Source organism: Micropterus salmoides, unplaced genomic scaffold (assembly GCF_014851395.1).
Source record: "Micropterus salmoides isolate LMB-PRFRI ecotype aquatic unplaced genomic scaffold, ASM1485139v1 Ms_hic_scaffold_8, whole genome shotgun sequence".
NCBI classification, from domain to species: Eukaryota; Metazoa; Chordata; class Actinopteri; order Centrarchiformes; family Centrarchidae; genus Micropterus; species Micropterus salmoides.
In genome coordinates this window covers 4,395,831-4,422,208 of record NW_024044570.1, presented here as the reverse complement: position 1 = coordinate 4,422,208, position 26,378 = coordinate 4,395,831, and the positions used below count along the sequence as shown (strand labels likewise).

General features: G+C 40.2%; 1 protein-coding gene across 1 annotated transcript in view; it reads right to left on the bottom strand.

The window, feature by feature from the left end:
- The window catches only part of LOC119893321 (voltage-dependent calcium channel subunit alpha-2/delta-4-like), a 164,186-nt gene extending 140,572 nt beyond the window's left edge, over positions 1-23,614 (bottom strand). The window contains exons 1-2 of the mRNA XM_038705395.1: positions 23,375-23,614; positions 21,241-21,321 (exon numbers count right to left, since the gene is read on the bottom strand). Coding sequence (XP_038561323.1) covers positions 21,241-21,321; positions 23,375-23,379 — 86 coding nt within the window. The 5' untranslated portion in view covers positions 23,380-23,614. The remainder of the gene's footprint in view (positions 1-21,240; positions 21,322-23,374) is intronic.
- Positions 23,615-26,378: the final 2,764 nt, after the last annotated feature.

Below are 26,378 nucleotides of genomic sequence, written 5' to 3'. Positions count from 1 at the left end.
AATTTTAAAAAATATGGAAATTTTATCATCATTGATGTATCACAGCGTCTTGACTATGTAAAAGTAAAGTATAAATATAGCTACAATTCCCTTGGCACAGCAACAAAAGTCAGGTGCTGGTGGGTCGTGGGATTTTATCGGAGGTGTTTTTCACCTTCAGGGTAAGCAGAGATATTGCGTCCCTTCCCGTTCAGAGGTAGAGGGACAGAGGTAGGACCTACGGGTTATCTGTCCTAAGGTACGTGACGGTTCCTTGTCAGTAGGGTTGGGCCGATAGACGACGCCATCGTCCACGGCTGACACGCCTCTCTGTCTCTCTCCCCCGTCTGCTCCATTTTCTCCATCAGCAGCGTGTTTTCTAAAGTCGCCTAACAGACTGAGAACTCGTCTTTTTTCCATATATTTCCACCCGCAATCCCTTATCACGGCAGCAGGTGAGCCGCATGTCGGCTTTTTAATGTAGTATACCTGAAACCAACATCTCTGTGTTCAAATTTTGTAGACGTCGCCCAACCCTACGTGTCAGTGAGCTTCACATAAATCTTTTTATGGGCTTATGTGAAATGACGTGATTAATCATATTTGTGCTGCTTATATTATTTTGTGTAAGATATTGATTTTATAAAAATTTTAAAAAACACACAAAAAAAAAAAAAGTACTAAAAAATGGAAACTAGGATTATCGGTCATGTGATCTATACAGTGACTATTTAGCACACCTAGTGTGAGTGTTGTTTGCAACATGACTGTGAGAACGTCAAGAAGCCATAGAAATGTGTTCACAATAAATATAGTGAAGTGATTTCAGTGTGCGGTAGTTTGTTTTTGATTTTTCAAGTATAAATATGTTATACTTGTCATTCCAGGACAAAATGAAGGCCCTACAGTGTCTGTGGCTCCCAAGTGGTGTCAGCATGGGGGTGAGGTGGGTGCAGAGGTCAAAGGTCACAGGTGACGGGGAGGCTGTAAACAGCAATGGTGGGCCAAAGCGGGCAGGTACAGCCTCGGCCTGGGTCACGGTTGCCAGAGGCGACGAGGGGGAGGGGGGTGGGGTTGTTACCGTGCCCATGGGAATAGGAAGTTGGTCACGGGGTCAGGGGTCGAGGGGGAGGGGTAAGAGGTGTGTGTGCATTGTTGTGGGTACGGAGGGGGGTCAGAATCGACAGGTGGGACACTGCTAGAGACTGGCCACACCTGCCCCGCCTGTCAATCAACATCCAGCCACGAGTGTGTGGTTACAGCGAGAGTGCCTGTGTGGTTTTGTGTGTGAATGAAATGAGAGAGAGACACAAAGAAAAACACGCAACAGACAGTTTAAACAGGCATTTTGTCTTGCTTGTTTGAGAATTCTTATCACGGTTGTTGTAAATTTCTGTTTTCACTCACAGGCTTTTTGCAGAGTCACTACATGTTTTAACAAGCCGTGTCATTTATTTTGTTATTCTCAGGGTAGGTGAGTGGCATGAGGTGGATGTGAGTGATACTTGCACTGTATATGCTCAGGGGTAGTTTCAAAGTGCAGTTTGTCCACAGGTTTTAAATACACAGTAAATAAGTGTGTATGAATGGATAGAGGAGAGTGTCAGTGTTCCAGGGATATACGAACTATGCGGACAGAATACACTGAGCTTTGGCACAAAATGTTTTGGGCGCCTTTTTAACAAATACCTGGATTACTTCCATACAATATGATTATGAAATAAGATCTGAAACTATAAAAAGGTGCATCTCTTAGTATAGGATTGCTATGCAAATTTGCCAGAGATATACACACTTCCTAACAGTGGGTATTTCAAATTTCCAAGATCTTTGGATCTATTAAGACACGTGCTGTCGAGTCAGCTTATTGGTTCCTAAGTTTTTGTTTATTTCAGTGGTGCTCCCGATCTATTCCTGGAACATGACTGCAGCAAACGCTCCAAAGTTTGGCTTACCTTCACTAAAAAAAAAAAAAAAAAAAAAAGAGAATTACACAGCAAAGTCTTCAGTCCCATATCTTGGGACTGTGATCGACAGTAAACTGTGCTTTGAGTACCAGGTCCATGCTGTGTGTAAAAAAGCGCATCGACGCTTTCTTCGTAAGCTTCGCAGTTTTAATGTCGACACCGTTTTTATGAAAATGTTTTATTGCTGGTTTAGTGAATCAGTTCTCACTTTCTCTTTTATCTGCTGGCACTGGTCACCCTCTCTTAAACAGAAAAATCCCATGCAAGGTATCGTGAAGCTATGCAGCAAAATTGTTGGCACATCCTTAGATGACCTGCATGACCTATATAAGGTCAGATCCTTGAAGAAGGCGAGAGCCATCCTGGCTGATCCCAGTCATCCTTTGTGGGGTGAATTTATGCTGCTGCCATCCAGGCGCAGATATAGTCTGCCGCGATGCAGAACAAACGGATTAAAAAGGTCATTCATCCGGGCTGTAAATTCAATTTTAAATTATATTATACTGTGGTTGTGTTTATTGTTGTGCTGGCTGTAATGCAAATTGCCCCTCGGGGACAATAAAGTTACCTTACCTTAAAATGCAACACCTGCAGTAAGGACATTTAGTACGAGGGAGGAAGCAGCTCCAACATGACGAAGAATTTACTTCAACAGTGTGAATCTGAGGAAACGCACCGTGTTCAATAGAGCTGTGCGATCTATTGTTTGACAACAGAAGAACGTCTACAATTGTTTACAATTATGCTCCATCGTTTATTTCATTGTGTTGCAAATTCCACACTTTATGCTGCTGTGATGTTAGCTATAGTAGCAGGAGAGCTGTGAGTGTCGCTGTCTGGAGCTGCTGCTCTGGGACCGTCTCGTCCTTTCATGTTAGCTTTGCAGCAGCAAGTAGCACAGGTTTGCTAATCCACAACCTACCTAACATTAGTTTCATTACTCTGTGTCTGTGTTCACTCTATCATGGTATTTGTCATGGTGTTGGATTTCTCCAGAATCACTTACCCCTCCTTTATAATTAAATATATGAATTGTTTCTCTCCCCCTCTCTCTCTATGTATCGTTATTGTGATATGAAATTACCTATTTTTCGGGATTTGAATTTGTAGTCGTACCGGACAGCCCTTGTGTTCAGTGTGACGTGCTCTCCCGGCTACAATGACGCCCCAGATACAAGCTAACGCTAACAGTAGCAACGTCTCACGCTCAGGCACAAAACACAGGTGAGCTGATCTTTTATACTGATGGGAAACCAATGATTCCAACATATATTTTTCTTAGAGACGCCCCTCTAGTACAGAGAGACTCCTTTCACTTTAGGTATAAAGGAGGAAGATGAGCAAGGAGGAAGAGGATGAAGGTCACCGAGCACTGACAAGATTTGTGGTTCAATAAGTGGAATCTGAATCGACAAAATTCATACCCAAACCTGGGCAAATTGCATTAATCAAGTTCATTAATTCTGTTTCCTCCTCCGTTCCGCTCTTCAGTTATGGCTGTACGAAACTGACACAATCAATTCAACTTAAGTGATAAATGACTTCACTTTATGAATCAGACTAAACCTACTAACATTAACATAACAACTATCATTCCTACAGTGTCTGAGCCTCAGAGGAGGCTAGGAAAGGAAATGAGGGGAGGAGGAAAGAGGAGATATTGAAAAGAAAAAAGAAAGGGGGGGAATAGAATGAGAAGGAAATATATTAGATAACCGGGCTGACTAAAATGAATAGTTTCCCAGCATGCCCTGCAGTTGGTCAGTCAGACGCTCGGCTCCGTCTGTCTCTTATGTAGGCCGGCTGTGTGTGTGTGTGTGTGTGTGTGTGTGTGCGCGCGCGCGCGTACGTACATTTGCTGTGTCAGTGGCAGGTGCAGATTAGACGGGTCGTTGTCCCAACAGTTGTCGTCGACCCAAAACAACACATGCAACACACACACACACACACACACACACACACACAGAGCTCCTTCAGTGAGTCAGCACTGTGTGTGTGTTGTGTCAAAAACTACACTTTCAACTAAACACTTTCCTTTAATACAGTAAAGCTTCATTAACTCAGGTTATTTAACATTATATCCCTGCCTATTTTAAATGAGCCAGTATTAAAACTGTTTTTTGCATTTAGTCATTTGCTTCGCTATATTTATGCAAATATTAAAAGGTTGAACCCTAAAAAAGGTGGACATGTGTGCAGTCTGTAAAAGGATCAACAAGTAAGAAAGTTACACGAGTACAGAAATAACTTGTGTGTTTATAAATTATCTCTGAGGAACATGACTGTTACTGCAAATGTAATTTCATCTGGATATTTAGTTTTTGATTCACGTTTGTCATGGTGTTGGACAAGTAGCATGCATGTGATGCAGAATTGCGACAACGTTCGCTCTAGAGTGATGCCAGGTTCACATTAATTCTGATCTGACTGTCCAGACTGAGGTCACATTTCAAACAATCTGACCCGTATCTGACTTGGACCAAAAAAAGATAGTGGCTCATGTCCGAACTAGAAAAGATCAGATTCCATGTGACATTTGCTGAGCAAAAAAAAAATAAAAAATCTGATTTGGGTCACAATAAATAAAGACCTGTTCCAGTGAGGTGCAGGATCAAAGGTAGACATCAAACAAGGTGGAGATAGAAAATTTGGATGGCGATGGATCATTAGATAAGCCACATGCCTTCACATCCACCAATGTGTCCCTGAGCAAGATATTTAACCCCTAGTTGCTCCAGAGGCGTGCCACCTATGACATGTACAGCAGTTGTAAGTTTCTTTGGATAAAAGCCTCAGCTAAATGAGTAAATGTAATGTTATCTTTATTACTTTGAATTCATGACGTCATGCACGTTTTGGTGCATTCCTGCAGAAGACAAACGTGCCACAATGTGAGCTCACAGATTTAAACAAGGGTTAAATGTAATTTTCTTTCCACACTGTACAATAATGGAAGGGATTATCTGAGGCTACTGGGACATTGTCACTTGATTTTCTTTTGCTTCATTTAAAAAGACATTTCCAGAAATTTAGACTTTTGATTGTGTATCTTTGAATACTTTGAGAGCCCCGTTAGGGTCCAGCAGAGAGAGAGAGAGAGCGAGCGAGTAAGTGTGTGTGGTGGTGAAAGTCAGTCGTTTTGTGATGTGTAATTTCACGGAGCGTTTGCACTTTTTTTGCATGAAATCTGCTTCTACTATTTGAAATGAAAATCGCACAGAGATATTTTCTGCTGTATGAAACTCATCCAAACATGACTTCAGTTATATCAGTGAAAAAAAAAAAAAATAAATCGCCCCTTTGAATAAAGGCACATTACAAATATGACCTTCTGTATAAAAACTCTCACCAATAACATGATGATTAGTGAGACATGTTCAGGCACGGACCTTCCGCTGAGGACCAAACTGTTGGACGAACAAGTTGTTTTGTGCAGAGGGAAAAAACCCTGTTGTCTCTAGAGGGCGCTAATCCTGCAGTACTGGCAGTGTGTGTGTGTGTGTGTGTGTGCACTTGTGTATGTGTGTTCTGAAGGCCATGAGGGACCCCAGGGGACTCTCCAGTTGCAGGCCTGCAGACTGGCTGGCACCCTCAAAGTAGCTTCTTCATCCTGGAGACAGCTGTTGTCTCCGTGACGACACGATCGGCCAATGAAGGAGTGTGGGGGGGGGGGGGGGGTGCATGGTGTGTGTGTGTGTGTACGCCTGGTCATATCAAGTGGCAAGGATCAAGTAAAATCAGTTTTACAAAATAACTACAGCCAGAAAATAATGAAACCTGGGAGATTTAAGATGCAGATTATTACATGAACTGTATGAAACACAGTTTATGTTTGAATGTGTGTGTTTCAGCACTGCAGTCCAGTTGGCCCTGTGCAGTAAACACCATTCCTTCAGTCCCACTGTGACAGAAGAAAAGGCTCCATATAGATTCAACAACAAGGAAACATAATTCTGGGTCTGATCCTGCAGTTAGCAGCTGGACGTGTAAAGAGCCTGCTGGGACGAGGCGCAGGATTCACCAAAATAGTGTTAGCTTACATCCAGCACGCAGGCCCATGGCCGAGACTGAACTGTGCTGTACGCCCACATGTGAACATACAAAACACCTCTGTTTCTGTGCAGCCCAACATTCATAGAAATTAGATTCTTATTAGTCAGTTCTGCAGTGCACAATTTACTTCCAGTGATCAAGTATAGTGCCAAACCAGGAAGTGGTGTGACAATGAAGAAAATATCCAGAAATTGCTTTTTATGTTGTCAGAATTAGTATTCGACCAATATAGGTTTTTCAAGGACGGATGCCGATATTTAGGCCTAGAGAGCAGGGCAGCCAATGGCCGATATATAATGCCAATTTCAAAACAAACAAAAAAAATCAGGTATAATTCCATTACTCCAGTATAATCTTATATACATGTTATCTTAGCCAGTAACGTGTTGTTTTAGATGGAGTTTTATTAATTAAACAGAAACATACTGTATATTGGGTTCTGCTGAAGATATCAGAACGTGACTGGTGTTTAAGGGAGAGTGAGGTACGTTTGTCAGAAGTCACGTCATTCAGCTGCATTATTCTCTACAGTATAACAATATGTATTGAAGGATAGCCAGTAATGGTTTTAGATTAGCTGTCATTTAGGACGGGAAACACGTGGTAACCTATATTTTTCACCACATTCCCAAAACTCACAAGGGGGAGCGCTAACATCATTCCACATCAGCTCAAACTGACAAAGCTGCAGACATCTTTGGTCAGTCGGCCTCGTGAGTGCAGGCAGCTGCCTATGCTGATTATCTCAAAGTGATCAATTTTGCCCTGATTAATCGGCTCTTAAATCAGAATTTGATCCAATAAAAAAGTAAATTATTGTCATGATAACTAAGGGAAAGTTTCATCAATTCCAGCTACAAAAGTGTGCCGATAGTAAACTGAACACATTTGGATTTTGGACACATCATAAAGCCAACTGAATACGCCAAACTGCATTCTGGGAAATTGTAAAGCACATTTTTAGAAGGTCATCTGAACATTAATAAATTATAATAATTATCATTGCATCCAACTGTCAACTGTCTGCACAAATACTGGAGAACAATTAGGCCTGTGGAAGTGAACCCAGAGGAGACAGCTGGTGCTGAAGTGTCTGTAGTGACGAATCCTCCACCAACCCGAGCCGAGACCTCAGCAGACAGGTGGAGTTTTAAAAAGATTTGTCGCGCTCCTTTAACCAGGTGAGTGAATGAAGACTTCAGAAAGTGTAAAGTGATTGGCCAGATGATGCAGTGACAGGGCATGACATTTGCTCATCAGGAAGTGACCCAACACCTCTGAACATGGTGTCCAATGAACCCGTAACCTCCTGCAGGAAAAAGCGCCGATGAGGTCGCCTGATGCGTTCTCAAGACACAGATTAAGCTTACGGAGACAGGTGTGTGTCTGTGTGTGTGTGTGTCGGGATAGCAGGTACAGTTTTTCTTGTCCATCTCATCTTCACATACACTTTCAGATGTTATTTTTTACATTTAGAATATAAACTGAACAAAAAAAATTCAGATCTCCATTTTAAATATTTACATTTCATATACAAGTTGACTGGTTTTACAGTTTTTTTAGTTCCTAGGCAAGTTTGTCTGTAAAATCTGTTCTCAACAGAGTGGAGTGATTATTATCCAAAGTTACATCTCAGCCCGGTCCATTACCAACCTGATTTTCATCATACCTTCATGACGCTATCCATTACCCATTAACACACAAGGGGGCGGCTGTGGCTCAGGAGGTACAGCGGGTTGCCCGTTAATCGTAAGGTCGGCAGTTCAATCCTCGGCTCCTCCGCAGGCTGCATGTCGAAGTATCCTTGAGAAAGACACTGAACCCTGAATTGCCCCTGGTGGCTGTTCCGCCAGTGTATGAACGTGTAAAATAATAGAGAAGAACCATATTCTTATCATAGTCCACCTATGTAACACTATTCAAAACATACATAAACTGTAAAAAATTAATATTAGCATTCCTATTTATAAAGGCTATTCTTGGTTTGCTTCCCCCGTACCTACAAATCCACATCCAAAAGAAAGGCACGGGAAGATACTGTCTTTGTTCTGAGGACTGATTACTATTATCTGTACCTCAAGTCCGGACTGAATTGGGGAAAAGGGGCGTTTAAGAATGCGACTCCCTGTGCTTGGCTGCAAAATGTCCTGAACCTGAATCTTTTAAATGACATGGAGGCTGGCAATACTGGCTGTAGATGTTATGATTGATTACTCGGACGATCCTTGTTGTTTATTATTTGTGGTAAATGTATATGAAATTTTGATATTTTATGACCTTGTAACTTACTATTTATTCCCATTGTAAATTGTTCTATGTTTTATCCTTATGTTATATGTATTAATGTCTGCAACCTGTCTTGGCCTGGATGCTCTTGGAAAAGAGATTTTTTAATCTCAATGAGTTTTTTTCTGGTTAAATAAAAGACAAAATAAAATATAAAAAATTAGAACTTATATATAACGGGATAACAACAAAAACATTTGATCAAATATAGATATGTGCTTAAGTGTGTTTATAGTTGCCTACAGTGCTGACTTTTTCAGAGATTCAAATAGTGCTCTCCATGTCATGTCTTTAGGCATGGGAAATCAGAATGGGCCTTTGGGGGGTGACTTCACACAACAGTAAGCATGATCGGTACGCGTACAGTATACATATTCTTGTTATTTCTGACCATTTGATAAACAAAATATATCCACAACATGGAGGAGTAAAAGTATAAATGAGTGTATTAATAAATATTATAACTAGGGATGGGGATCAAGACCCGGTTCTAAAAGGACCCGGTTCCAAAATTTCTCAAAACCCGAAAATCAATACGGTTCCAGTTTATCGATACTGCTATCGAGACTAGCGGGTCCTATAATGTAACGTTATGTCTCGAGCGTCAAATCTGATTCATCTTCAGTGTTTCCCCTAGGATGGAGTTGTAGCAGCGGAGGTGAAACAATGTTTTTTATACGCGTAATATGTCTGAATATAAAACCCCAACACAACATATCTCATTCAATGTTTCTATTGTGTCAATATTACTTTCACCATATCTCTAAACAAATAGTTGAAATAGCTAGAGCAGATAATAAATAAACAACACCTAAAGATCAGTCTACATGGGAGGAACTACAACCTTTAGGTTTGGGGAAAGTAATTTGTTTGGTTATGATGCTCTCCACAGTGATTTTACATTTATGGCACAGCATGTTTTGGGCATCACCCCCTAAGCCTTAATGGCAGGAAAACCCTGTTAATTTGACCTCAGAATCATTATAGATCCCGTTGTGTTACTTCTGTACAGCACAGGCCCAGAATAATGCTCATTTATATATCTGTAATGTTGTTCTTCCATTCCATATTTATATATTTCTACATTTAATTATGTTGACTGTATGTGTGTCTACGTGTAGCACCTTATCACCAAAGCAAATACCTCGTACGTGTAAAACACTACTTGGCAATAAAGCTCCTTCTGATTCTGATTCTAGATATGATTGTTCATGTTTGCCTTTTGTGTTTTTATTTGACAGCTTTTGACATTTATCTGTATAGACATTATTATAAATAAATAAAAAATGGCAACACGAGAAACCACCTCCCTTCTAATAAGGTTGAGCTATGTTAACTTTGGAAAACAGCTGTCGAAGTTAGCACGCTGTATAACTGGTAGGTGCGTTCGAGATAGCTGCGGCTGACTTTCGCCAAATTGATAGGGGAATAAAAACAGCGCTGTCAAATCAGACACAATCTATCTCCGCTAGACTGCATCAGCTTAGAACAATGATCAGGCCTTCCTCCCAAAAAGTCTAGAGACGCTTTGCAGCGCAGGTGTTGCGCCAAATTCTGCATGCCTGCCATGAATTGCATACACCTCACGGGCGGTAACGCTCTTTTATGCTGACAAAAGAGGTCGATGCAAAACTCGGCAGGTAGCCTACAACATCTTTTTTGCCGAATTATGCATTCACTTCTTAAAGTCCTCAAGGAATGGTAGGCTACTTTTACTAAGTGTAATAATATATTAACGATTCTTAACATTCACAAAGAATAGTACAGCGTTTAAAGGCAGAATTCTTATGCATTTTCATGCAAGTCTTGGCAGACATGCAAAATTCGGCATAACACCTGTGAAAGCTCACTGAGATTCAGCTGATTCACAAATAAAACGTTTCTCCTATATTAGCCTACACCACTGTGGTTAAGATTTGATTAGTGCTAATGTTTGTGTATTTATTATCATTTCAGATAATAGTATAGGCTACTATAGCTTATCATTAGTAGCCTATAATAATTCCTGTTGGACAAAACAGCAGTTTCATTTTTGTGGGTTGTCATTAAATTATTGTGAAAAATGCTCTACATGGTTAGACTGATTTTTTTATGCATATTACTAACTTGTCAGTAATAAAAACTGTGCATACAGAACAACAAGTTCAACATTTCTAAACTTTGCTGTAGTGCCTCAATATTTTTTTTAATGTCCCGCCTCCTCCTGATGGAAGTCAAGACGTATTTAAGTTTATCTTGTGCTTGCTCAACAGTTGTTTGATAAATGGCTATTAAAACACATTTGGAGATGATTTGAAAGGTTTTTTTTTTCCCCCCAATTCTGATCATTTTGGCGCTGGTGATTTTCCTTTGGCGCTCGTTAAAACCTCTTTGGGGGGGCGCCAAAAATTTCTCTATGCCGGAAAAACGCTGCAAATGATTTTCAAATTTTCAAAAAGTCATCAAATAGTCTTGTCGTTAAAAAGAAAAGTTCCCTTGTTTTTACTGGTGGCTGGTAGTAAAATGTTTGTGCGGCAAGCTCAGTTCGGCTACAGCACTGTGAAGCCGGCTGGAAGCTCAGGTTGCAGCGTAATAGTGTTACGGTTGTGTATTATGTTTGCTGTTGCACAGAAAAAGTTCCTGTTTACAGTATGAATGCCACCACAACAACAACAACAACAACTCGCTACCATCCTTTATCAACAGACCGCTGGTACATTAGCTGGTAACTAGCGGACCGCTAGTTTTACCATCCTGCTGAGTCCTCTCCAAAACAAAAATGGCAACAAACATGACTTAGATGAAAGCAGTTGTACACACTAGCAGAACAACATCCCACCATACCACCAGGTCCAAACAAACTTCTTTTACAACGGACACAGGTTGCCAATTATGAATATACAACCAGCTTCCTCAGCAGCCTACAGGCCTTACTAGAAGGAATCATATGAACGGACAAAACGCACAAATTGTATTAACAAGTTCCCTTTAGCTTCATCAGAAGTGACTTTGACCTGATATAGAGTTGAACAGCTTAGAAGCCAGTGTTGTGAAGTGCTGTGATGTTGTAGTCTCACTAAAGAGCTGAGAATGTGTTAAAAGCCTCTTTTCCAAACTGCCTGTTTGGTTTAATTGGCTCATTTTGCTTTTAATTGTCTGTTCATTAGCCAGCCAGGACTGCAGATCCAGGGATGGGCCTGTTGGTTGGTCCACAGTGAGATTTCTCAACAACAACAACTGCTAACATGTGAACACGCTGCATCATCACCTGGTTAAATACATAAACAAGAAGCCAGCCGAATTTAGCTGAAAACGTTTTAAAAGCTCTGAGCAGTTAATATTACAAGAAATCACTCTTCAAGTTGGACTTTTTTTTTTTTTTATTTTAAGTGTGAGACACTCCATCTGGTTCTCCTCCGCTTTCCCAGCATCCTCTGCTTCCTTTGCAGTAGCTGGACAGAGACACCCGACACTAACTAGTCAGAGGGGGAAGGTCAGGACAAGGTCAAGGCCACCGTCCAAATATCAGGAGCAGGCGATGATCAACAAGTTTGACGTGTCACAGGGAAAGAGCCTGACCCTCAAAACACACGGATCTGGACTGAGGGATACTTTGTATAAAACAGATTCAATCATGGAACAGTTTGACAAAACTACAATAAATAATATTTTATTCCTACCTCCCTACCTCCTTTCCTACCTGTCGTGTCTGACCATGTAGGTAGCTTAAAGATCGGTCTCCACTCTCCACCACCCTAATTAGGACAGCAGTAATCACTTATTTACATTCGACTAAACTTAAGGTCCATTTACTCGCTTTTTCCAGAGCATTTTCAAACATGTTTAACAGTTTACTCGATTTTCATTGGGATAGATCTGTTGCCTTGCAAGCACAGTAGCCGTTTGATGCTCTCATCTGTGTTGGCTCGAAAGCAAAACCTGTAAAAAGCCAGTAAGTGGACCTTGATTTGGAAATGTTTTGTCAAACCACTACTTCCAAGGTTAAGAATAAACTACTGATTGTTTAATACTGGTTGCTGCTTGAAGCTACAATTTATTAAAAAAATAACGTCCCGCAATCCAAGAAAAGCTTTCCCTTCCTAATCAATCAAGACTGGACACTTACTTACAATTAAAACTGTCTGTTTTCACTGTGTGCACGCTATAGCCTGACTGTGAATGTCTGCTGGGCATAAACTGTAAATTAATATTTAAGCAGTTTTGATGAATAGAGTCGATTCCCTTCAGCAGCTTGCCTCCTGTATATCAACAGTCCAGACTAGGGACTCCTAAACACTAAGTGGGAACCACTGAGTGATGCCGACACGTCTCCAGGACTTGAACCCCTAAAACCCTACTCAAACTTATCAAACAAACGCTTTTAGTTCTGTATTAGAGTTTGCTGAGCGAGCATAAAACCAGCAGAGAATAAAATGTTTAGACTGCAGCTGTCAAAATGTCCATTAAGGCAAGAATTCAAGTTTTTTTGACAAGACAAAGGACAAATTGTGATTCAGCTCAGAGTTGTAATGATCGTTACAGAGCATGTTTATGTGAAAACACTCAGTGATCCACCAACTTTCAGCCAGCTCAGGAAACTACATGAGTTAATGTTGAACATGGTTATAGCTAAAGAGAGCAAATGACTTGGAGCATAAAAAAAGGCCACAATCAATGATAAAAGCACCAGCGAAATGCATGCTGGGAGAGGCTCCAGCCACCATAACCCTCAACAGGATGTGTGGATATAGAATATGGACAGATGAAGCCCACTCTGTCAAGTTTTATTACAATAAGCAAACACCACATGGACAAAAGTAGAACTGAATGTTACACCTGATTCCAAAAGCATGGGTTTTAATCTGCTCCACTCTTCTAGTGAGGCTTTCAAACAAACCCAGCTGTGCTTTGAAGTACTGTAATGTTAGCGTTCAGTTTAAAGGATGAGGCAGGTATTATTCTGTTTCTGTGTGTTTAGCCTGTTTATCAATACTTTGACTTTCCTACCCTGGCTGTAGCATTCGACTTCAAGCTCAAAGTTGTAAATCTTTAAAAATGGCTAACAAATAGTATTTTTGTAGTATTTTCACAAAACAGCTGCTCATTGTAGTTTTCATCAAACAAACAGGAGGAAAATTTGCATGTGTTAGGAACTATTTTCAGCAGCGGATGAATCCACATTTGTTGCTCTAGTGAGTTTTTGGGGCAGCGGAACGTTGTAAGTGGGTCAAACATAATCAAAATGAACTAGTGAGGCTCACCAACACGTTCTCACTCCTGACTTGTCACGTAGTAACGCTTGGTCAAGCCCCTTTGGCATCGCCTTTTAACGACCTGGGTTCAAGTAACTACGTACGTCAGTTAACACGTATGTAAACTAACAAATATATTTTATGTTGACTTTCTGTTTCACACGGGACACAAACTCCGGTCTCCTGGTCCGGGTTTTGTCCCTCCATACACCCCATTACTCACTCAGTCTTTTCTGTTAAATATTCTAACCTACCTTTACCGTCCAAAAACAGATGCTACAGGGCTTCCCCCAATGCGTTGAACTATGACGGTAAAGGGATCCCCAGTGCGTTACAAACTGACGACTATGGCTCTTGACCATGCGTCCATATGTGACAACTTGTGTGAGAACGGGTTGGGCTCACTGATGTGTTTTTAAAAATTTTAGACAACAATGGAGCACTATGGCTGACAGGAAGAAGACATATCACATACTTATACATTTATAATAGAACATGACCAGTCTTAGTACTCGAAATACGTCATAAATAATTTGTTTTTTTGATGTGCAAGCTCCTTAATTGTCAACGACGGACTGCTGAACTTCAACTTAGCAATGAAAAGCTTTAGCCTCCTCTTCACAGATCGATTACCCACGACCCCCCTCTGTTTCTGGGACTTCCTGGTCAGAAAGTCATTTGTCAGTATTAAGGTGGATCATGTCGGGAGCCACCGTAGGTACCAAGGTTAGGACCCAGCAGTTGAGTAAACATCAGTTAGCGTATCACTTTCAGTCCGGCTGCTGGCCTCACCTCAGGGTAAACAGAGGCAGCGTCCACGCTCGCCACTCAGGTATCATACTGTCCCGCGATTTATGCTAAAAAAACCCTCTCATATCTGTCAGACTGACTGAGAAACACACGAGGAGGAGACGCTCGGCGAGCAGACGGATGATGACGGGGTGTTTATGTCTCCGCTCTGTTAATCGTGCTATCTGGTGTCCTGTCTGAGTGGAGGCTTTCACTGCAGGTCAGCCTATGACCTGCTGGACCTGGACCCCACCCCCAAACACCAATATGGGCTAGTGGGTTCAGGAGGCAGACACCATCTCCACATTTAAGAGTAGGCTTAAGGCTTTTCGCTTTGATAAAGCATTTTTTCTTGCCTCTGTCGCCTAGTGCTTGCTCTTGGTGGGAATTGTTGGGTTTCTGTAAATATCATCACAGAGGACGGTCTAAACCTGCTCGATTATGAAAAGCGCTCTGAGAACTGTTGTTGTGATTTGGCACTATATAAATAAAATTGAATTGTAAAGTTTGACACAGGTCCATGTTTGATCCGTTTGTCTGACATGCCAGTATAACTACATTTTGGTGTAGATAAAATAAAATAAAAAAAACATGGCATTTTTGTCACTGATCAAATAAAGTTGCTTGATGTAAAACATTATCTGAAAACATTGTCTAAAACTAACATCATTTTAATTTACATGAGGAATCATCTGATCAAAGGATGAGCGAACAAGATTACGTCTCTGACCAGACATTTTGATCAACACCAAAACAGTACTGATGTTCGATCCTCATGTACGATGAAAATTTAAAACCAGTATTAGGGATTTTTATTGATACGCTTATTGAGACTGCTTAACAATCCAATTCTTTATCGATACCACTATCAATAATTTACTATTATTTGGTGACGGTTATTTGGCAAGACCAGCCCCAAGGGACATCAGGAAGGCCTGCGCGGTATGAGGAAAATATTCAATGTGCGATAATATTGTTATAAAATAAACAAACATTGAAGTGTGCATATTAGCTGTCTGGTTGTTTTTAAATTATTTATTGGGATTAGAATTTAATATTTTAGAATTACAGCTAAATGTTGTTTCTAGAGCAGCGACATTAATGTTTTTAACAGTAAAGTCACTATATATAAACTCAATATCTGACATTACAATAGTGGGTATGCTTAGAAAGAATTAAGAATCTTCTGTATCAGTGCTTTTTCTTCCTCCTCTCTGCTGTTTTTAACTACCTGCAGGTAACGTTACCTGGTAGGAGGAGGAGCGGCTGTTTTGTCTCAGCCAGCAGCTGAGTTTACTTACAACAATGTGCCAGATTTTAAGACTACAGATCAGTCTGTGCTCCAGACAGACAGCTTTCTAGCTGTGCTTGTATAAAACAAACAGGATGACAGACTGAGGATAGACATGATTAAATTAACCCCTTCTACATGTTTATCTTACAAACAGGTGTATTGAAAAAGTAGATAGGGGAATAAAAACAGCTCCATCAAGTCAGTGATGTTTTGCAGCGCAGGTGTTGTGCCGAATTCTGCATGCCTGCCATGAATTGCACAGGCACCTCGTGAGAGGTAACGCTCTTTTATACTGAGAAAAGAGGTGGATGCAAATTTCGGCAGGTAGCCTACAACATCCATTTTGCCGAATTATGCATTGACTTATTAAAAGGTCCTTTTCTGACACTTTGCTGTTCACATTGTTGGAACGCAGAAAATGCCACATATTTTTGCTGAATCTCAAGAAACGGTAGCCTACTTTTACTAAGTGTAATAACATGTTAGCGATTGTTAACGTTCATTAAATCTATGCAGGTCATTTATCAGTATTGATGAACCCACAAAGAATAGTATAGCGTTCTCTCCCTCTCTCTCCCCTCATTTCCTGTCTGTCCTCTATCTAACCTAAATGTCCCAAAAATACATTAAATAAAATAAAAATAAAATCATAATCTGAGTTCAGATGAGTGACACTGTGCTAATGTGGCCTGTTGAAACCCCTCGTCCGCTCTTTATTCTGGTCAGTGACTCAGTTGGGTCAGAAGCTTGTTTTGTTTGTGTATCTGAATTCCCAGCTGGCTCTGAAGTATCAACTCCGTAAAGCCAAACAGGGGAAATGGTCAGAAAGGTTGCAACCTTTCAGCCACCGGGTTCACGTCCAATCAGAAGGTCACCGAGGTCAGATTCAGTGATTCTGAGTCCGTCAATAAATACTCTGTTAGTGAGTTCATCCAAACCTCTCAGGAAGTAAAACTGTCAGGGGAAAAACCTCTTCACACCAAACACTTAGTCTGTTTATGTTCATGTTTTCAAAGGCTTGGCAGCTTTCTCCAACGGCGAGACTGTGATTTCACTTAAACTCAATAGACTCAAGCTAACGTGATTTCATTTTTTAACACAAAGTGATGTGAGTAAATGAACTACATGTTTAAGAGCTGAACCAGTAGATCGATTAAAATGTTTAGTTACTTTTGATTAGTTTGTTAACTACTTATTGATGAATTTGACACAGGATGATTCAAGTTCTCGCTCGAAATAACTTTAAACTGTTACACTAAACCTAGTTTCAGTTTGGGCTAATGACGATGGTTCACTATTTGATGTTTTTCTTTTTGTTTTTTTATTTGAATCATGCATAATACAGCAAACATTAAGATGTGGAATAGCTGGCGATTCGATGAACATGAAAGAAGATCATTTTGTAGTTTTTATAAATAAAAAGAGTCACGCAGACTTCCCTGTTATTGGTCGTTTTCATTCTCAAAATTAGTTTCAGTGTTAAAATCCTGTAATTTTCCAAACCAAAACTTGAGTTCATGAAAATCTGCAGCTGCACTGTTTGGTGAAATCAGGACCTAAAAATCTTTCAGATCATCTTCTAGAGCTGTTCTCCTGAGTTGATGCGAAGCTGTAAACATCACTCTGAGTTATTTGCCGCTGGTCTGTTTTGGCATTGAACTTGGCGTCCCTCCTGCACATCTTTAGTCCACTGTTTGACACTAAACTATCACATTTCCAAAACAGCGGTGACTCTCCGCACGGCCGATGAAATATTCAATGATGCTTGGGTTTCAGCTCTTCACCAGGCTGAATCCTGCGGCTCGTACTGTTGCGTCCCCCGGGTGTCCCCTCTGCAGAGTTTGGACCTCGTCAGTCGGAAGCAGACCCCTGGGAGCCATTCATAATCCGACCTCGAGCTCGCAGGGCAGCGCTCGTTCTCCTGCACTTCTCTGCCAAGTGTTAAAAGAGAGATTCTTAAAAATGGAGCAGCCATATGTACCACACCCGGAGCTTTAAATGAGCTTTTCATCGAGGGGGGGTTCGACTTTTCTCCTCTTACAGCCCAGAGCACTCAGAGCCGAGGCCAGCCGCCTGCTGACAGGTCGGCCATCTTGGTTTTCTGTGGCGGTGTGAGGCATTCTGGGCTGGCGTTTGCAAAGTCTGGATGTTCATTTAACGTTGTTGTTTTTCAAAGTTAATTACTGAAGCATCCTGCGGTATACTGGTACATACTGTTTTTTCGTCATGCGTCAGTCACTCGCTGATACGAGCACCACGGCATCAAACATAATGAGCCAGAAGCTCAGCGTAAAGCGCGGGTATGTTTTATACTGTACACTGTTGGCAAAGGAGGGATGGGCAGTTACAGTAATTATTGTAGTTATTGAGCTTGACTTAGTGAGAGCATATATGAGGAGGGGGGTGTAGGAGGAGACACGGTTTTACCTGCATGGAGAAATTTTTGCCTCCCCCCAAAGAGGTTTTAGCGAGCGCCAAAGGAAAATCACCAGCGCCTTTCAAATATTCTCCGAATGTGTTTTAATAGGCATTTATCAAACAACTGTTAAGCAAGCAGAACATAAACTTAAACATGACGTCTTGGCTCCCAGCAGTCACCTCTCCACCTCTTTTTTTATTTATTTTTTATTTTATTTTAACTAGCGCTGGATTAATAAACCAGCTGTAGCGTTGGTTTGACTTCACCTGAACGCTCCACTACGAAGATGAGCTCGCGCTACTGGGAGAGCAGACTTCCTGTTATTTCTCACAATATAAAAGCCGTTTGTGCTTAAAGTGTGTCGGTATTCACCGGTACTGTCACTTTTACATTTTACCCTTTGGCGTACCGGCATCAGGACTCTCGTCTGCCCTCTTCAAATCAGGCTCTCTGGGCCCTACGTGACGCTCACCCGTTCCCGAGCCTTTCGTGCAGCCGTGTGCATCAAGCTCGTCAAAGTCTCTTTTCGCGAACCAACCAATCACAGCCTGGAGTAGGCGGGACATTAAAAAAAGGATGAGGCACTACAGCAAACTTTGTTGTTATGTATGCACAGTTTTTATTATTGACGAGTTTGTAGGCTACTTTGCAAAAAAAATGACCACGAGTATTTGTCTTACACAATAACTGAAAACAACCCACAAAAATGAAACTAATGTTTTGTCCAACTGGAATTAATATTAGACTACTAATAGTAAGCTATAGTAGCCTGTAGCCTAATATGATCTGAAATTATAATGAATACACAAACATTAGCACTAATCAAACCTTAACCACAGTGGTGCAGGCTGATATCAGAGAAAGGTTTTATTTGTGAAACAGCTGAATCTTAACTAATATTAACTAATAAACTATTTGTAAGCAAATTATCCAAATCAAGTGTAACCTGTAAATATATTATTATACTAACATCACACTTTACTTTTATACCTTTACTCCCCCAGGTTGTGGATTTATTTTGTTTATCAAATGGTCAGAAATTACAAGAAAATACATATATTTCAGTGATAAGGTGACTCATTGCTTTTACTGTACGCGTACCGGCCATGCTTACTGTCGCGCAAAGTCCCCCCCCAAAGGCCCATTCTGAGCGAGAAAAAACCCTTGGAGAGTGTGCATAAGCAGTGATTGGAGTGCAGTGTTTGTCAGACTGTGACTGTTTAATCAGACCACCAACAAGGCTCAACGTAGCGTCGCTGATGGCCGAATAGTTTTTTTAGATTCTCAGAGAGCTTCTTATCTAAACAGTACGGTTACATCTCCCGTGTGCGGCGGGAATCTGCAGGGTTGTAACACAATTTTTCAGCCTACATGGAGCCCTCTATGCAGGTGTTGAACTCTCGCTTATCCCCTTTATTTTTGCAAATGGCATTAGGGGCAGTAGGAGGATTATCTGTCTCATGTGCTGCTGTCGGGATATATTGACAGTTCAGCAAATATGCCAAAAAGTGATTTTTAAAATAATTCACTACTGCTGATTTAAGGAGAGAAACTCAAAATCATGACTATAACCACCAACATACATAGATTGTTTTAATCTCAAGGGAGCACACTGAAAGACTGAGTAAACAGAGGACAATAAACTGAACAACAAAGACTGCGATTATAGTTGCATCAGTAAGAAACCCCTGAAATCCAGTGAGAATATGAATTCCTGCATGTGACTGTGCCAGAGAAGAAAACGTTATCACATTCATCTAAAATCCATCAGTGTTCCTTATGTATGCTGCCATTTGTGTAGAAAAACTGTTAAAATCTAGCTTTTTTGTGAAAAGGTGGATGGAGATGGAGGTATCACGGACGGTAAACTCTGCTGCAGGTGGATGATCTCACACCTACATCTGCCGGCTCAGTTGTAAACTATTTTCGGTGGTGCAGCTGGTTGTGTCAGAGGAAGATGTTTGTTATGAAGGTGAGGACAGGAAGCTGCATTTCTCTCTTGAGCAACACACGCACATACAGTACATACATACAGTACATACTGTACATTTACAGACAGGTGTAATAACGTACGAGCAAAACACAAACTGAAAATAAATGTTGCTGTGAATTATAGGTCCTGCACACGCACCAAGGTGCTCTCAGTTACTGTGTTTGGTTGGAACACGTTGAAGGTAGGTGGAGCTACGATGACAGTTAAGTCAATGTGTGTCCTGGCCCTGATTCAAACTATCAACCGTCATCCGTCGGGTTTCCATCCAAATCTAGAGCAAAGTGTAGCCAAATTTCCAGAAAAGCAGCAAAAGAAAATGTGAATATTAGAAGCTGATGGCTGAAATATGCCATCTCTGTTCAGACACACCTATGAAAATAAGACACAAGCTGTAATAAACCAGAATCCTTCTTTAAGAATAGCTAAAGTATCATGTGCAGCCTGTACAGAACAAAGCTTAATATAAACCACAAACACTAAATGACGTAACAACAGGAAGTGTGTGAGATTTGCTTCACTGAAACGAGAATCAGAGCGCTGCAACGAGGAGCCGGGATAACCATGTGTTCCCAAAATACAGCCTGTAGACTTGAGTGCCTCTGGTTGGGAATGTGAGCTATGGACACCCTCTAAGCCCCGGGACCAGATTCCTACTTAAAATAGCATCCTGGGTGAAGAGAGACGTTCTGAGGCCATGAAGCTGCTTTCTGCAGGAATTTACACTTCAGTTAATTGGCGGTTTCTTCACAGCATTGGTGGACTGAATGGAGACCCAGGAATATCTGTGATATCTGTAAGAGGTAGTGAGGCTCTGACCTTTGACCTGCTGGTCCCTCATAATGTTTGATGATTGGTGACCGAATCTTCTCACCTACAGGCGTTTGATGGCTTAAAAAAAGACTAATGATGTCTAAAATTTCTACCGCAAAAGCAACAAATAACTGTTTAATTAGTGTCTTTTGTCTTTAAAATTAGGATTTTTTTTTTTTTTTTTACATACTGTTCAATATTCGGTGTTCATAAGGTTTCTTAAACTCCAAGGCAGTCGTGGTGCGAAGTAATTTTACAATATTTTAGTTGTAATAGCAGCAATTCAGATTTAAGAAAAAGTAAGATGAATATTGTGATAATATCTGTACATCTGCCCATAGACACCTCTGCAGGTGTGAAGCTTTAACCTGCAGCCTGTGACACTGTGATAATTGGGGGGAATTACAGTAGTTACTCACAGAAAGCGGTCTGTTCTGGAGGGTTGGGGGGGGCCATAGGAAGTAACCTGTAACTTAAGGTCTACGACCACGCCTGTTAGCCTGAAAGAGCAAAGACAAAACATCATCAACTTCAATCGATTTATAATGCTGAATGTGTCTGTGTGGAAACGTCTCAGTGATGAAGATGAATGAGTCGTGGTGAGAAACGTCACTTTAACAGTGAGTTAACTGGATGATCGTTGCTGCAAACGCTTCCCTCGAGAGAAACTTTGGAGTTTAACAAAAACACTGACTAAGTGAAATGATCTGTGCTACCTGAGAACTAGTAAATTGTCTTTACTTTATACTCACAAGGTACATATCATTAATGAATATATACAATTATGAATTAATAAAAGAATATTAAAAGATCATGTTCACATCAAAAATATCAATGCATGGATGAGAGTAACGTTACCACCAGCTGGTTCACTAGCTTTGCCTGGATGACGGTCAGTTCAAGCCTTATTTTAGGATTAGAGTCGGGGATATTTAGACAATGTGATGTAAACTGGCAGACCTAACATCACAAAACTTAACACAGGAAGCCCCTTGGTCCTGCCGAGCGGCTGAGCATGTTTGTGCTAGGTTGTTTGTTTTAACGTCAACTTATATTTTGGGTTTAGGCCTACAGTTTATCTAACAGAAAAAAGGTAACGGCTTAACACAAAACATGAACTGTATGCTACCACTTAACTACTAGTACAGTTTAAATTAATGAAAACTTACCCAAAATACCAAAGTCTTTGCCTCCAGACCTTCTGTTTTCTATCCAGCATTGACATTAGGCACTTTTCGGCTGAAATTTTGGTGCAAAATTGGTGCAAAAACATGCGAGGTGCCCAGGGTGCATTTGCAGTGCACAAAACGGTCAATGCCTTTTGAAAACAACTGAAAAAAAATAAAACTGTTCCCACTGCAAAAATGATTGCTAGTTCAGTTATGTGTTAGAAAATATTGAAGTCTAAGAAAAATGTTTCAGCGTTCAACCTAATGAGTGGCTGTGGTTTCTCTAAAGTTCATACATTTGTTGTTCTGTTAATATGAGAGAGGGTAGGAGGATTGAAAAACTGGACACTTGACTTAGTTCACAGTCAGTGTTCGTCAGTGTTAAGCACCTGCATGCATACTTTATAATGATGGTTTGAGGAGCTGGCCATCATAGGAAAAATAACAGTTATATCTCAGTAAACATCGCATTCAAGTATAAACAGAAATATTTACTATTCCTTGTATTGAGAACAATGTTTAAGACTTTCTGTTACTAATTACGATGTTTTTATCTCCCTCAGGCACAATTATCAGCCATTGCTTCTGCCTATGAGAACTACAGTAATACAGTTACATATTATAATACTTATATTATAAGTACAACACTTAAGTACAACAAACAAATCTTACTGGAACTAGCAGACCTTCAGTACAGGCAACAATCAGAAACGGGCTCAATACAACCAGTGGTGCGAAAGTAACTAAGTAATATTACAAAAACAATTTTATGGTACTTGTACTTTACCTTAAGTAATTCTATTTTCTGTTACATTATACTTCTAACTATCTCCACTACTAGTGTACATTTCAGACGCAGATGTTGTACTTTTACTGCACTACATACATTTATTTTAAAGCGTTGGTTACTGTTACTTTGCAGACATAGATTAGCAATACAAAATATAAATCGACAAAGTAATTATTATTAAGTCTTATTATTGATTACACTACCCAGCTGTAAGTAAGGTACAATTACTTCCACCTTTACCAGCTGCAACATGAAAGTCATTAACATTACTGCATCACTAATTATAATCAAATAATAAAATTATGATTCTGATTTTAGCCATTCTGCATATAAAAGTACTTAAAAAGTAAGTTTTAAGGACATTATGAGGCCAAAGTTTTGAATGCGGGACTCTTGCGTGTAACAGAGTATTTCTACCCTGTGGTAAAAGAGTTGAGTACTTTGTTCACCACTGTCCACTCACACCCAGTAAATAGACAGAGCCGGAGCCAGTAAATAGACAGAATCACCGCGGGATATTTAACAAGCAGTAAAGAATGAAAACGGCAAAAGAAAAAAGGGACAGAAAAAGGCATATTGTTATATTTAACTCACATCATTTGAAGAGGCAAGTCTCCTTCCCCTCATGGAGGTTTTCTGACCCGTATCCACATCATAATGTCGCTGTACGTGCTGCTTTTTGGCGGTTAGGACTCCAACTACTAGTAGCTAGCCTGAATTTCTAGCTAGCTAACATCCCATAACCGATGTAAGTAACTAGCCCGGTTATTTTAGGTGATAACTTGCTACAGTTTATTTGTTGTGAGGCTAAACTGCAACCGACTCAGCTTCACAGGTGCGACCACTTCCTTTTCTATTTACCAACGGATGTCAACCTCACCTGGCTGCTTCTTCTCCATGATTACCTGAACTGGACGAGTGCAGTACCCTTTTGTGACCGCTCACATTGACTAACGTTTACCGGCCGTTACAACCCAGAGAGGCGCTGTTTCACTAATTTGAAGCATTCAATGAAAAGTTTGGAAAAGATGAAAACAAATGTTGTTTGATAAAAATATATATATATTTATAAATAATTTGTGTTAATAAACTTATTAGGTGCTTCACAAATCCTCTTCTATGAAATCAAATACATTCTCAGGTATTATTTTAGATACTTAACATTTAATACCAAGGCTGCAACGAACAATTCTTTTTTATTAATGTAAGTGTTATGTTGTTGATTAAGTGTTAATTAAGAGTTAATTGTTTGGTTTGTAAAATGTCCAGAAATAGCAGAAACTGTCCGCTGCACAGCATTAATCTATCATTGCTGATTTCAGCACTAGTTAATACAGTAAAATGAATCTTTTTGACATGCATTATTTAGCATGTTGCCACATCATAAAGTTTAGTGAGGAAGATATTTTGGCTTAACTTGGACTCTAATCCCCCACGTTACAAAGGTTAATTTTATTATATATTTGTGCAATATGTTGTTGTTTTTTGTACGAGTTATTATGACTTAATTAATTTAAACCAATAACCAGCAAAGAAAAAACTAAAATAGGAAATTATCTCTAGAGCACCGTCAACTTTATCTATCCATTTATCTATCTATCTATCTATGAGTTGAGGTTGTGAACAGTTTCCTGAGCTCAGAGTGAATCAGAACTGTTATGTCTTTCACAGATGGACAGACACCTGTTGTACTGAGACAATGACCCCCAGTCAGCAGGTCAAAGGTCACAGGGAAGCACAAACACTGGCCCACTTCAGAAAAGTACAGATAGATATGCATCCTTTTTATACACAGTGAACTCACTTATGATTGAGTTAAAGTTTGTCTTTGCGGAGTCTCTCACCACATCAACAGAATGCAAGAGGACAACAAGGAAAATATGAACCATTCACACCACACACCATACACTAAGTATTTTTCTCATCAATTATTACCTTGGAACAGTACATTAAGAGTATGAAGATTCATCAGCAACAGTTTTTGATAATCGATTAAACAATTGAACTTTATTTATATAATTAAGTTGTTGAGAGTTAATTTATTGATCAAAAACACTAAATATTATCTGGCTTTAAATTAAAAAATGTGAGAATTTTCAGTACTTCTGTGTTTTATATCCGTGTAAACTGAATATCTTTAGAGTGCAGACGTTTTGGAGACATCATTTTGGGCTCTGGTGATGGGTATTTCTCAATATTTCAGCCATTTTATAGATTTAGAAAATTGCTTCTTTGAGTAATGGTGCAGCACAGGTATGTCAATGTTAAACTGAGGGCTTTGTAGGTAATTACATAAAGCTAAATCCAAAAAATACCGGAGAATCTGAAAAAGTCCAGTGGAGAGCAGATGACTGCAGGATAAACATAAAAAAGTGAATGATGACGTCCTGAAGTCGAACCAACACTGTAAACCGTAAATCGTGGACTTAAGTGCACACATACAGAGCTGCAGTGTCAGCAGTCCAAACACTGGTGGAGCATCTGGAAACTTCATCCACCTTCACCTCTGACACTGCTTCCACCCTCCACCCCCTGCAGGCTGCAGGCTGGGATACTGCAGGGTGGAGGACCTAGAGGGGACAGCAGCCAGCCTGAGGACCTGAGGGAAGTGTCCGTGGGGGAAACTCCCACGGGGACAAACGATCCTGCCATGTTACCGAACAGGACGCCGTGACCTGGAAGTCTTGTTTTCTACATTAGACTCAATATGGTAGACCAATCTCTCAACAGCCGCCCTGGGAACCCAAAACACTGGCAAAGTACGAGGGAAAGGGTACTGCATGATGACGACAACCAAAATACTGGAGGAAAGCTCTAATTTTATACTTTAATGATGCTGACATGAAGTTAACACGACATTAAACTAGAATCAGAAAGTGGAAACACAATGAGCCTGGATTCGAAACATAACCTGCAGCAAACACCAAGCAATAATGTGCTAGTTTGACATGGTTGTTTCCACCGGTTTAAGTTTTTTAAAGCATGAAAGCACGATGATTTTTGCTTTAGCTTTAAAAAGGAAAGTCTTTGTGTCTTCTTACATTAAATCATTTATATGACACACATGACACTTCTTTTCTCTTTTCTTTGTCTACTGATAAAGTTTTACTTCCTCCCCCCTGCTAAGACATTTGTAAATGTCCAGCCTTTCCATCATTTCCATTATCCAAAGAGCCTTTTATTCATTGTTCTGTTACATCTGACCAAACATCAAAACATCTTGTCCTCCTCTATCTTTATGGCCTACGTGTTGTTAAGATGCTCCACATTTATGGAGTCCTCCATGTTCTCATTATCAGTTGTCACTCAGTAATGTTTTCGGTCATTTCCCAAAGCTTGTGATTGCAGGTGAGGGTTTAACTGTTGGATCATCAACTAGTAAATCAAGAGCTTCTCCTTCAGGCTCAGCTGCTTGTTCACAGTCAAGTCCATCAGCTGTATTACTGCTGGTGGTTCAGCTGTTCCACAAAGAGAGACTGTCGCTTCCGTCTAACAAATAGCCACATTTTAGGACATGTAAGTAGGGCTGGGCGATATGGCTAAAAATGTTATCACGATGAAAACATTTCATAGCATTCGACATGAATATAGATATGTA